The sequence below is a fragment of the Drosophila mojavensis genome, unplaced genomic scaffold (assembly GCF_018153725.1).
Source record: "Drosophila mojavensis isolate 15081-1352.22 unplaced genomic scaffold, ASM1815372v1 contig_74, whole genome shotgun sequence".
NCBI lineage: Eukaryota > Metazoa > Arthropoda > Insecta > Diptera > Drosophilidae > Drosophila > Drosophila mojavensis.
This window is the reverse complement of record NW_025318899.1, coordinates 12,006,046-12,018,238: the sequence shown is the minus strand read 5'-3', so window position 1 is coordinate 12,018,238 and position 12,193 is coordinate 12,006,046. Positions and strand designations below refer to the sequence as shown.

The window sequence follows — 12,193 nt, the reverse complement described above, 5'->3', positions numbered from 1 at the left end:
AAACCAGAAGTCCAAGCGAAAAGCCAGTGGAAATTATTGTGCAAAACTCAGAGAAATACTCAGATGCTGATTCTATGCAGTTAAGCACATTGAGTGCTGGCCTTCATATAATATTTATATAATTTTCGTAATTTTCATCATATTAATAATTAAGCTTAAGCTAAATAATAATTGCTAGCCATTGCCAGCAAGCCGTTAAACTGCTTGAGTCGTGTTGTTAACTGCAGCGCATTGCTCATACGCCCTGTTGAGCTGTGAATGGCGCAAAACTTCTGCCTTGGTTTGTTTATTCTGTTGATTGTTTTTGGCAAACTCCTTTGTTACACTTTTGACTGCGGCTGGTGCTGCCACTGTTGCGGCTGCCACTGCTGCTGTTGCTGCTGCTGCTGCTGTTGCTGCAGTTGTTGCTCCAAAGGCCGGATTAACATGCCGGTACGTTGTCATCGCGGCAAATGGTTCAGGTGTCAAAATTGTGGGGTGAAAACTTGTGGCTGCTTTTACCACCGCACCACGTTTGCTTTTTGTGTGCGTTTCATATGCAGGTTATTCATGTTATTCTTTAGCTATTTTAACTCGCTGCTGCTGATGTTGCTGTTGTTGTTGCTGTTTGTCGTTGTTGTTGTTGTTGTTGCTGTTGCTGTTGCTTGAGTGCAGCGGGTGAAAGTTTTTGCGCATTTTTGCCACAGCGTTGAAATATGCTGCAAAGTTGCAAGGACGTCACGACAGCTTGCCTTAATAATGGCAACCATGCAGCCAGGTGGGGTAAACAGGTGGACAGGTGGACAGGTGGCAGGTGCAGCAGAGTAACAGGCTAGCTGGGTAAACTATTATACAACACGCATTGTGCAAGGGAGCACAACAAGAGGCGTTAGGTTCTCCCTCTCTCTCTCTCTTCCTCTCTCCCTCCCAGTCTGTCTTCTTCGTGCGCCCAAGAGAAATGCATAAAAAGCGCATTTTATTATTTCACTCGAAAGTTGTTTACGACGCCTTTTGCTCAGCTTCTTGTCCAACCTCTTATGCATTTTTAATACACTGCACGAAGAGAGAAAGGAGTATATAAGTTTGACATTAATATTATTCCCCACACAGATAGCATAAAGATTGCATGAAATATAACATATACTAAGCATCTCCGCCTTTTCCATAATAAATGGAAACAGTGTATTGAGCAGTCAGTTAGACTCTAGCATAAACTTCATGGTTGTTTTATATCTGACGTAGCCCAGCTACCCCGTCGCGCGCATTCATTATATTGTAATATGTTTTTAACATTATTTTTATTATAAATCAACAAAATGCACTCAACGCGAATTTCAGTTGACGTCGCAACTTTTGCTCAGCTGCCAAAAGGTTGCGAGAAAGACAGAGAGAGGGAGAGAGAGAGAGAGAGAGAGAGAGAGAGGAAAGTGGCAAAAAGATTGGACTGCGATTTATTTTATGGTATTTAAGTTATGACTGGCGCTGTAAAGAACTTAATGGTCGGCATGAATGTGGCAGATAGGAGGAAAAAGAAAACTGAAAATAAGAAAACACATGTAGCTAAACAATTATTATTTCTTTAATATTCTTCAAATAAATATATATTTATAAAAATATTAATATTTACTTTTCAGTGTCAACTAACGGAAAACTGTTTCGCTGCAGGGCGAATACAAATAAAAAGAAGCGTTTTCCTTTTGATTTCCATTTGACTACAACTGTCAGACAGCTGCGTTTTGACTTAAGCAAAATATCTAAAGATGCAAATTTGTTTCAAGGATAAAAGTGAGAGGGTACAGGTTCTGCTGCTTCTCCTTCTTCTTTTTCTGCTGGAACGACAAGCATAAGAAAATGTCTCGGAAATTTGTCAAGTTGCGGCATCTGCATAATGATGAAAAATGCCGCATGACAGTCGAGTTTATTAATGCACACAGAAAATACAAAAATAAGAAAAAGGGAAGAGCAAGTGATATAAAAGCGAAAGTAAAAACTTGGCCATGGAAAGTGAAAGATCTTGTCTTTCATTAAAAAGTTAGTCTAGCAATTTATGTCCGAACTCTTTTAGGGCTGATTTGCCAAGTGAATTGCTTGAAGCGGAAATATATAAATACTACTGATATAATAATAATTATTCATCGACACAATGCATAACATATATTTGTATCTCTGTCTTGATTAGTAAATTTGCTTGGTGGTAGTTGATGTTACCTGGCGCTGATTGATGTGCACATGTCGAGAGTCCCTTTTCAGTCAACTGTGTAAGCACAGCTGTGTCATTTGACCCATGTGTGCGTGTGTGTGTGTAATACGTGCAACATCATAAAGCTGGAGTTTAGCTGCGGGCTTGAGTTGCTTTCGTGTCGGAGCAGCTCAGCTGGAAAAATTACCATTGGCCGTGTTCAGAGTGTAGTCAGTCAGGTTGAGCAATGAAAATGGAAATGAAAATTTCAGTACAAAAAATGAAAAAAACATAAATTGAAATCATCATCAGAGTGAGGGAGAGCGAGAAACAGAGAGAGAGAGAGAGGGTGAGAGAGCTGAGCTCTTTTGGCCTTTTAAATTTACGTGTTTCAAGTGGTTCGTGATCTGTGAGCCGTGAGCTGATTAATGCGGCTTGTCATATTATGCTGGGCTGATGCTGATGAATGCTGTAAGGCACTTTCAGCTATAATATAACTGTATAATGTGCAGCTGTAATGGCTTACTTTCATTGCAATTTCCTGGCTTATTGAGTGCGGCTCTTAGCTCTTAGTCTTGGCAAGTGGCAGCAGCAGCAGCAGCAGCGGCAGCAGCAGCGCGCAGTTGCATTTGCATGCTGATCTCATTAGCACCAAGCAAGCTCATCTGGCCGGGGCCAATGCGCCACGTTACACGTCCGGGCAATTGCAGTACCTACGAGTATTGGGCGAGTCAGTTCTGTTGGGCAGTTGGGCCGCTTGCTGCTTGCCACTTGGCTGCCTGCATCATTTGCATGCAAATGTCGTTTGGCACTTTTAGCCACCAACAAGTCCCTCGTGTGGCCACCCCAAAAAAAAAAAACTCGTTCACTTTGTGCCGCTGCTTTTCAGCTTGTGCTTGTTCAGTTTGCGCTTTTGCACGCCTTTGTTGTGGTTTACTCCTGCACTTGGCTGTGACTTTTAGCCGCAGTAACGGGGCCTCATAAAGCAAGCCCAAAAGCGGCGACAGTTGCAACTGCCGTTGACACTTCATGGGGCCAATATGCCAGGCACGCAAATTGCCACAGCACGTCAGGCAGATAGAGACAGCGAGAGAGAGAGAGAGAGAGAGATAGATGGCGAGTGTGAGAGAGGGGCTGAAAGAAAAGTAGCTGCTTTCATGAAAAAGTTTTCTTGCTGGGCAAGTTTTTGTCATTTGTTGTTGTCATCTTCTTATTTTGCTTGTGTTGTGTGTTTTTATTTTTATTTTTTATTGGCTGACTGCTCGTTGCACTTGCAAATGTGCACTTTACCACTCATTAGAGACAGTTTAGCAAAAGTTGGTTGCCGTAAGTGCTTGCTCTTTAAGGACAAAGCAAACTCTAAGCGGAGACCTCATACATATGCAAGCATTTTCTAATTGCATGAACAACGACTCGTTCGAGCTATTGGCTCAAACTTTTCGGGGCTATGCTCAACTTTGTAGTTTTGCTCCAAAAGTCTTCAAATCCGCTTACAAGCACGAATATTACACATACGCAGTGTGTGCTCGCTTGCCTCACATGTGGACAAGGCCAGAGGGATGCGCGGAGGGGCTAATAAATAACAGCCAAAAAGGTATTGAAGCATTGTGCAGCCATTAAAGCGATGCGCTTCGACGCGCTCGGCAAAAACGCAAAGTCTTCGCGCTCCGTTTGCTGCCAAGAACAATTAAGGATTTCAGCGAACACCCAAAAGCCATACAAAGTACGCTTTGGGACTATACGAAATTTAAAAGAAAAAAAAATATATAGAGAGAGAGAGGGAGAGCTAGAGACATTCAACAGAAGCAACAACGCCTTAAGGCCAGAAAGTCAACTTGCTAAGGAAAAAAAAAATATATATAATAAAAAAATAAATAAAAAATAAGACAACAGCGTTAAACCTCCAGCAAAATAAACAAAAATGTAATTTGCGCCACTTAGCAGCAAATGGACAGTGCCATTAATAATTCCATTTCAGTCGTTTTTTTCCTGCCTTGCTCTTTGCTATTAGGATGGAGCCGCGCAGATAATAAGGAAATATGAGTTTGCGGCCAGGACCTTGGCCATTGCCTTGCTTTAAACCTGAGCAGAGGGAAAAAAAAAGAAATTAAATAATGGCAAGAGCAAAATATTAAAAGGAAACACGAGAAATCATAAAGCCTAATATGTTGTAAGGTCAGCAATTAGAGACTTGTTTGTCTTTAAATTAAATATTTAATGTTGCTTAACTAGAAAAATGCTTGAGAAGGAAATTGTATAGATAGACTTCATACTCTAATTAAAGACTATTTTTGGTTTGCTTTGAAAATGTTTATACATTTTTAGCTGTCATATCTTTAACAAAAGCTATTTAACTTTTAAGTAAAGCAAACTTTTTCGAGGACCTTTTGCATAGAGATTCAATTAAAGTGACAAACTGTCAAATTTTGTGTGACATGGGCGCATTGCAAAGCCGAATGAATACCCAAAGGACAAAACACAGAAGCACACATACATACACACAACGTCCACATACAGACACACACACACACACACACACACACACAGGGAGATTACAATGGACAGCATTTTCCAGTGAACAGATATTCATACGCATTCACATGGGCATTCACATGCATATTTATGGGTAAATGCAAATGTCTGTGGTCGTGGGTCTGGCCCTTTGAATTATGAAAGCTAATTGATGAAAATTGAATAATAATTGTGTCAAGCTGACAAGAAAAGTGAAATTCCAATGGCTGATTTACGGCGACCAACACAATTCGGGCAATTCCACAATTCCACGCAATATCTGTGACATTTATTCATAATTGAGCAGTTGGCGGAAGTTCTTATAAGAGCGGTGGCACAGCCATCAAAACGCCATTTGGAGACATGGCTGGCTGCCCAACCGTTTTGCTATTACTCAGTCTCGTGGCTGGCGTTCGGCTGGCAGAGTTTGAGCCGGCGGAGAGGACGGCGCGGCTGCAGAGCCGGCTGATGTTGGAGTTTGTGGTGGGGCACAAACAAATACCGAGGTTAACTTACTTCACCTGCCGCAATCCCGTCAGCAATGACACGGGCAATGTGCACGCCACTCGCGCCAACCTGAAACAACTTTACGCGGCATTCGAGGCCAAGAATGCGCAGCTGATTGGTAGCCTCTATCGGGACAACGTGCAGCGCAGGCCCTTTGTGCGGATTGTGATGCTGGATGTGCTGCATCAGCCGAGGGGGAAGTCAGGCAGCAGGGGCTGGCCGCGCGGCAGACCGGCAGGCGGTGGCGGAGGTGGAGGGGGAGGCAGATCGGGCACAGCTCTCGGCAGCGCCGATTGGTTGGACAGCGTGCTGAGGGTGGAGGCGCTGCGGCAAGTTGTGGCCGTGGATTTGGCATGTGGCATGCTAAGTCGTCGTTTCCTGGAGATGGTAAGTGGCACGGACAGGCAGTAGCATGTCCTTATGCATATTGAGTGCTCAGCTGCAACTATTTGCAAGGCTTCAGCCAAGATGCTCTACAACGATAAATATCACTGGCTATTGATTGAGGATTATGCGCTGCACGTAAGTGCGGGCGTGATGCGGCCCCAACAGCAGCTGCATCTGATGGATACGAGCACAGACACGGATACGGATGAGCTAGAGCCCATTGAAAGCTTAATGGAGACCCTGAACTTCTACATGAACACGGAGCTAACTCTGGCTAAGCGAACGCCCCAAGACGCCAGCTATTCACTGTACGACATCTGGTATGTCATGTGGGGGGTTGGGACGGTCTGTCTCTGGCACTGCTAGGAACAGCTGTCAGTTGTATTTGCTATTGACTTGTTGCTACTGACAGTTAGTGTTAACGAGAAGTGGGTGCTGCAGCAGGAGCGTAACTATGAATGTCTTTGATTGGAATAGCATTAGGATGTTCCCATTTTAGACAAGAATTGATTTCAAACATGAGACTTGAAGGCAAACGAAACAAATTTGTAGATTCACTAAACTAGGATATTCTTTTTATTTGATTTTTTTTATAAATATAACTTAGGAGTCCCGGTCGCACTTACGGCGGACATGTTAACATTACGGAAATTGGCAGCTTCACGTTGACAGACGGACTGCAGCTGCACAGTTGGTTTCGCACCACATCGACGCTGCTGCGTCGTCTCAATATGCAGCATGCCCAAGTGCGCTGCATGGTTGTGGTAGGTGTTTGTGGGACGGGGAAGTGGAGGGGGCGGGCATTGGTAACACTCGAAAGCGTTGTCGTTGACAGGTGACCAACAAAAACATGACGGGCACACTGCTCCACTACCTGACGCACACGGTGTCGGGCCATATCGATACAATGAATCGCTTTAATTTCAATCTGCTGATGGCCGTCCGGGACATGTTCAACTGGACGTTTGTGCTGTCGCGCACCTCCACCTGGGGCTATCTGAAGAATGGCCGCTTCGATGGCATGATTGGGGCGCTCATACGCAACGAGACGGACATTGGCGGTGCGCCCATTTTCTATTGGCTGGAGCGTCACAAGTGGATCGATGCAGCCGGCCGCAGCTGGTCGAGTCGGCCGTGCTTCATTTTTCGCCATCCTCGCAATACACAAAAGGATCGCATCGTATTCCTGCAGCCATTCACCAACGATGTTTGGATATTGATCTTGGTGTGTGGTGTTGTCACTGTGTGTATTCTCTGGCTATTGACCACCCTTGAGTGGAAGCTGGTGCCGCAGCAGGGTGCAGCGCTCATCAAGCCAAAGGGCGGTGCTCCACAGCATCATTATCATCACCATCATCATACTCAGCAGCAGCGGCAGCAGCAGCAGCAGCAGCAGCAGCAGCAGCAGCAGGTGCCTGCTTTGGAGACTGATAATGTCTCAGTCGCCTCATTGCATTTGCTGCCAGTGGTCGGTGGATTTCGACAGCGCTGCTATGCGAGATTGTGCAACTACATCAGCAAGCGCCAGGCATTGAGCAAGAGCTCAACACGCGAAGGTCTCCTGCTGGAGTCCGTGCTGTTCTTTGTGGGGATCATTTGCCAGCAGGGCTTGGGCTTCTCCACCAGCTTCATCTCGGGCCGCACCATTGTCGTCACCTGTCTGCTCTTCTCCTTCTGCATCTATCAGTTCTACTCGGCCAGCATTGTGGGCACGCTGCTCATGGAGAAGCCAAAGACTATCAAGACCCTGAGCGACTTGGTGCACAGCTCGCTGCAAGTTGGTGTCGAGGATATTGTATACAATCGTGATTACTTCTTGGTAGGCATTGGGCACAGCTAGAACAATACTTGATGCTTGTTTGCAAATACTTCACAGAACACTAAAGATCCCGTTTCCATGGAGCTGTATGCCAAGAAAATTACCAAGGTGCCATCCAACAATGAGAATGCTGGTGGCACGGGCGGCGAGGAGGAGTCACAGCCGCCGCCACCTGGGGCTATTGCCAAATCATTTCGCGATATTTTGCACAGTCACGAGGTTGGCGCACATGCCAAGGAGAACACAGCGACTAATTGGCTAGATCCGGATACGGGCTTACGCCGAGTCAAGCACGAACGTAAGCTGAGCCACATGTGTCGTAGATAGACTGCAAATAATTTCCAATTAGGCTTTGCCTTTCACGTGGATGTTGCGGCTGCCTATAAAATTATTGCCGAAACATTTGACGAGCGTGAGATTTGTGATCTGACTGAGGTCAGCATGTTTGCCCCACAGAAAACAGTCAGCATAACCCAAAAGAATTCGCCTATGCGCAAGGTCATATCGTATGGGTAAGTGAGAATGGTGAAAACTTGGCAAAATATTTTAAGATTTGATTTCATTTTGGCCAGTCTGAGACGTGTTACAGAGGCGGGCATCTTTTCCTATCAGTTCAATATTTGGCATTCGAGGAAGCCGCCCTGTGTGAAGAAAATTGAGACATCCGATTTGCACGTGGGTTGCCAACAAAGTTGGAATGAGTTTATGTTTTAAAGTACCTTTACTAACAGGTGGATATGGATACCATAAGCTCGGCGCTGATAATACTGCTCTTTAGCTATGGCGTTGCTCTGTTGGTGCTGGGCATTGAGATACTTTATGCGAAGTGGAAACGTTGGAAATGAAGCGCAATGCAATCAAGATGAAAATTAACTTTAACTCATGTTCGCAGTATATATATATGTATATGCTTAGTATATGTTTTGTTCACACCTTGCGTTCGCTTTCGCGTTTCCATTTAATTAGCTGCAGCCAAAGTCAACTTGATTTTAAATTTTGCGTAAATATTTCACGTATTTGTCAAGCAGTGAAAGTTTAATTAAGTGAACTTTCCCATAGAAAATGCCTGAAATACCCCCAAAGTGAGTTTACATAATTAAATTTTGGTAGTCAGTGTCGCTGTTTGGCATTCAAGATGTCGTCAAGGCTCTTGTGCTAATCCAATTACAATTGTTTAATTGATTCCATTTCATTTGCGTGGCCTGAGTTGGATTAGCAATCATTGCGTATACGACGTGTGACACTGAGCTAGAATTTAATTAAGTTAGCCTTTGCTCAATGCAGACTCTAAAATCTAATAAGAACTATGCTACTAAAATATTGAATTTACTTATGTAGTTCACAGGCTGACAGCTTCATTGCCAAACAAAAAAAGAAAAGATTATAAAAAAGAGAAAAGGCAAACATATTCAACAAATAATGCAACAAGAGGGTAAAAGAGTTTTCTTTCTTTTGCGCTAGTTTTTCGCTATGTGCGCCGGGAGGCAAGCGAGCTAGCTCTGGTCGGCCGAGTGAGTCAATTTAAACCACAAACGAAGTACAAAATATCCATTAAGATAACAAGTTTTCAGTAGTTGTAACATTTTCCCATGCCAAACAGCCAGCCAGCCAGCCAGCTAGTCAGGCAGCAGCCAGCAGCCAGTCGACCCCCTTGCAGACATTTTTCTGCCTTTTTAGTGCCTTTTAGCTAGGACAGGGTGGTTGCTGTTCCTTCTCCTGTCCCCCCTGCTGCTGCTGCTGCGGCTGCTTTCTGTCAGCGCAAAAAGTTCTGGGGCCCAGACCAACGTCTTGTGCGCCTTGGCGCGTTGCCAAAGTGACGCTCTTAGGCATTTTTAAATTTGAAAGGAATTCTATTTCGCAGTCTGCGTGTAGCAAGCTCAAAGTTCCAGTTCCTTCCCCAAAGTGCTAGCTGTAATAGAAAACCTCAAGAATGTCCTTGTTAAAACATTAACGTTAGCCAAAGCCTAGCAAATCAATTACAAATAGCCTTTGTTTTCCTCGTGGCTGTGACTATGTGTGTATGTGCGGCTCGTGTCCAGTTCCGTACAAGAAACTTGCATCAAATGCAGCTGCCGCTGTTGCCTTGTTATTTAATGTCCTTGCTCATTAGCGAGCCGTGGAATACATCGATGGCATCCGGAAAAAAGTTAGCTATCGGCAGAGACAAAACATGGCTGGCTGAGTGTGTTTGTAGATTTGCGCGTGTTTGCCACTAAAAAACTAGAAAAAATAAGCTCGAGTGCTTAGGACAGAGCTGCTTGACTAGCTGATGCTCTGTAACTCGTGCCAGTAGCTCTTCTCCTTTACTATTCTCTTCAAAGTCATTTAATTGTGCCTCTCCTGCAGTCCGACTATCGGTAAATTGTATAAATCGTATATATTTTATGTATATGCAGCTGGGCTGTCATGCATGAGCATCTGCACTAATCAAACGATAATAGATCTCTTTATGTTCGTATTATGAGGTCGGAGTAGCATGATCAAGCTGTTCGGCTGTGAGTGCGTTTTGTAAAATACAGTGAAAATGGATGGATGCCATCTCTTTAAAATATTGATCTCTTACGATAGTAATTTGATGTGGATGCTGACGCGCTTATATTATAGTTATATTATTATTATTATTATATAAATATATATATTATATAAATGTATATTATTTATTATTATATTATTTAATTAATTATTTTAATATTTTGATTCTTTATCGTGTTGAAAATTTTTAATTTTTTTTATTATTTTTTGAGAATTTATATATTTAAAAAAAAAATGTATGTTATTTGATAAAATTATTCAATATTATTCGGTTTTATAAAAAGGCAAAAATACCTTTTGGTATTTCGTGTTTCCCTACGTTTCTGTCATCCTGTTGCATACATTTTAAGAGAAACCATCTAATCTGTTCACCCCAATTTCAATTTGCCCTGGGAATAACAAGCAAAAGTACTCTAGTTGACAATAAGCTCGACTAGATGATACCCTGAACGGGCCTTGCCATTCTCCTAAACATACACGCGCACAATTCTATTAAAGCTCAGATACCTCGTTTATTCAATTCCATTCGTACAAAAAGTTGTCGGATTTGGCCTTCTGGCTGCAGCCAAACGACTGTTGCGGATTGGTTGGGCATTTTTGTTGCTTTTTCATTTTCATTTTCATTTTTTGTAGGGTTTAGAGCTGTGTTTGTCTGGTGGAAGTGTCAAGGGTTCGATTGGGGTCTGCAGATTGCATAATCTATACACCATAAAGATTGCCCTGTGTTGGCACGCGATAGGAAACTGGTTGCTTGCGCGGCGACAATTAAATTGTTTTGGCTTTGTTTAAGCGCAAATTGTGCAACAAAACTTTTGCGGTTGCCAAGAAAGCTAACAACAATGGCAGGAAGTAGCAGTAAGAAGTTGCAAGCTGCAGCTACTCGGGGGCTGCAGCATAATTAACAAAGCGCTCAGCAGGGCGCATAATTTTATCCGCTGCCAGTTCACAGTTTGCAATATTATGCAGCTTCGCAGCGGTCTGGCCAAATGCGAAAGTTTCGCCAAAGCCAAAGTAAAGTAGTTGCCTTAACGCCCCTGGAGCTAACCGACTGAGACCGTCAAGATCGGAGCGTAGCTTGGGGACAGCAGCAATGGCAGCGACAGCGGCAAGAGCTAAAGTATTATGGGGGCCAGTGGCTGGGCCAGTGCATATGCTTGGGGCTTGTGTCAAAGTGTGAAAAAGTTTCGAGCGTCTTAATTAAATTTTATACAGAGCTGCGAATTATGCGCCAAATTTTGTTGAGGGTGATGACAACTTTTTAAAAGTGACAGCTGCACATGAGAAAAGCCAAAGCGTAAAAGCCAGGTGTACTGGGAGGGGGCAGAGGGGTGGCTGGCACTACAATTTCATTTGAGCCAACTAATTACTGAAAACTTGCTGCTGCTTATAAAGTATTTCCCTTTCCTGGCCTTATTAATACCCTGAACCCATTTCAATGGGAAATCAGGGTATAATGGTTTTGTTAACAGTATGTAACATGCAGAGGGAAGCGTGGCAGACCCCACAAAGTATATATTTGATCAGGGCGACGAGCTGAGTCGATTTAGCCCGTCCGTCTGTCTGTCCATCCGTCCGCCCGTTTGTATGTAAAAGATATAAGAGCTAGAGACTTGAAATTTGTTTTCCTTGGTCCGCGCATAACGAGTTTTTTTTTTCCAAAAATCGATAACTACCGCCGATATTTTATTGTCGAATAAAAATCTTATGGAATATAGGTTATTTTTATTATATCTCCTACACCTTTAGAGCTAGAGCTTCCAAATTTTAAATGTAGACTCATGTATTTTATAGAATCGGGCAGTCCCAGCTATCTCCCATTCATGATTCGAGTTTTAGCTTGGAGTGTTCAGGGTATCTCCTAGTCGAGCAGTTTTCACTTGTTTTTTTCTTCTGCGTATTAAATTGAATTTGTGCTGAACAGACAATTCATTTAAAATCAATTTGAATAACTTTCATCTGCAACACAAAAGTAAATTACTTTTTAATTAAATTAAAAATAATTACAAATGTAACAGAACATTAAATATGTATATATGTAAATATTTGAATGAAAATCGTTGACAATTAAATCAATTGATTTTTTACAGAAAATATTGAGCAGAGAACGATTTTGTGACTAGCAGCTGGACTTTATATACACTACTAATATACCCTTTCTGCTATTCAGAATACTTCTGCCTGATAAATCTGACTGAAATAGTTTCCTGCCTTCATTACGATGCGAAGCAGGCGTTACTCAAGATTCCAGAGGAATTATTGCTGGCATAGATTTATATGAG

At 43.0% G+C, this 12,193-nt stretch overlaps 1 protein-coding gene across 1 annotated transcript; it reads left to right on the top strand.

Annotated features, from left to right (window-relative positions):
* Positions 1 to 5,032: 5,032 nt before the first annotated feature.
* LOC6582184 lies at positions 5,033 to 8,406 on the top strand. The gene is made up of 8 exons (XM_044010252.1): positions 5,033 to 5,563; positions 5,633 to 5,883; positions 6,171 to 6,327; positions 6,399 to 7,382; positions 7,440 to 7,680; positions 7,732 to 7,894; positions 7,955 to 8,057; positions 8,114 to 8,406. Exons 1-8 carry the CDS (start codon positions 5,033 to 5,035, stop codon positions 8,225 to 8,227), a joined length of 2,544 nt encoding a protein of 847 aa, XP_043866187.1. The 3' UTR covers positions 8,228 to 8,406.
* Positions 8,407 to 12,193: the final 3,787 nt, after the last annotated feature.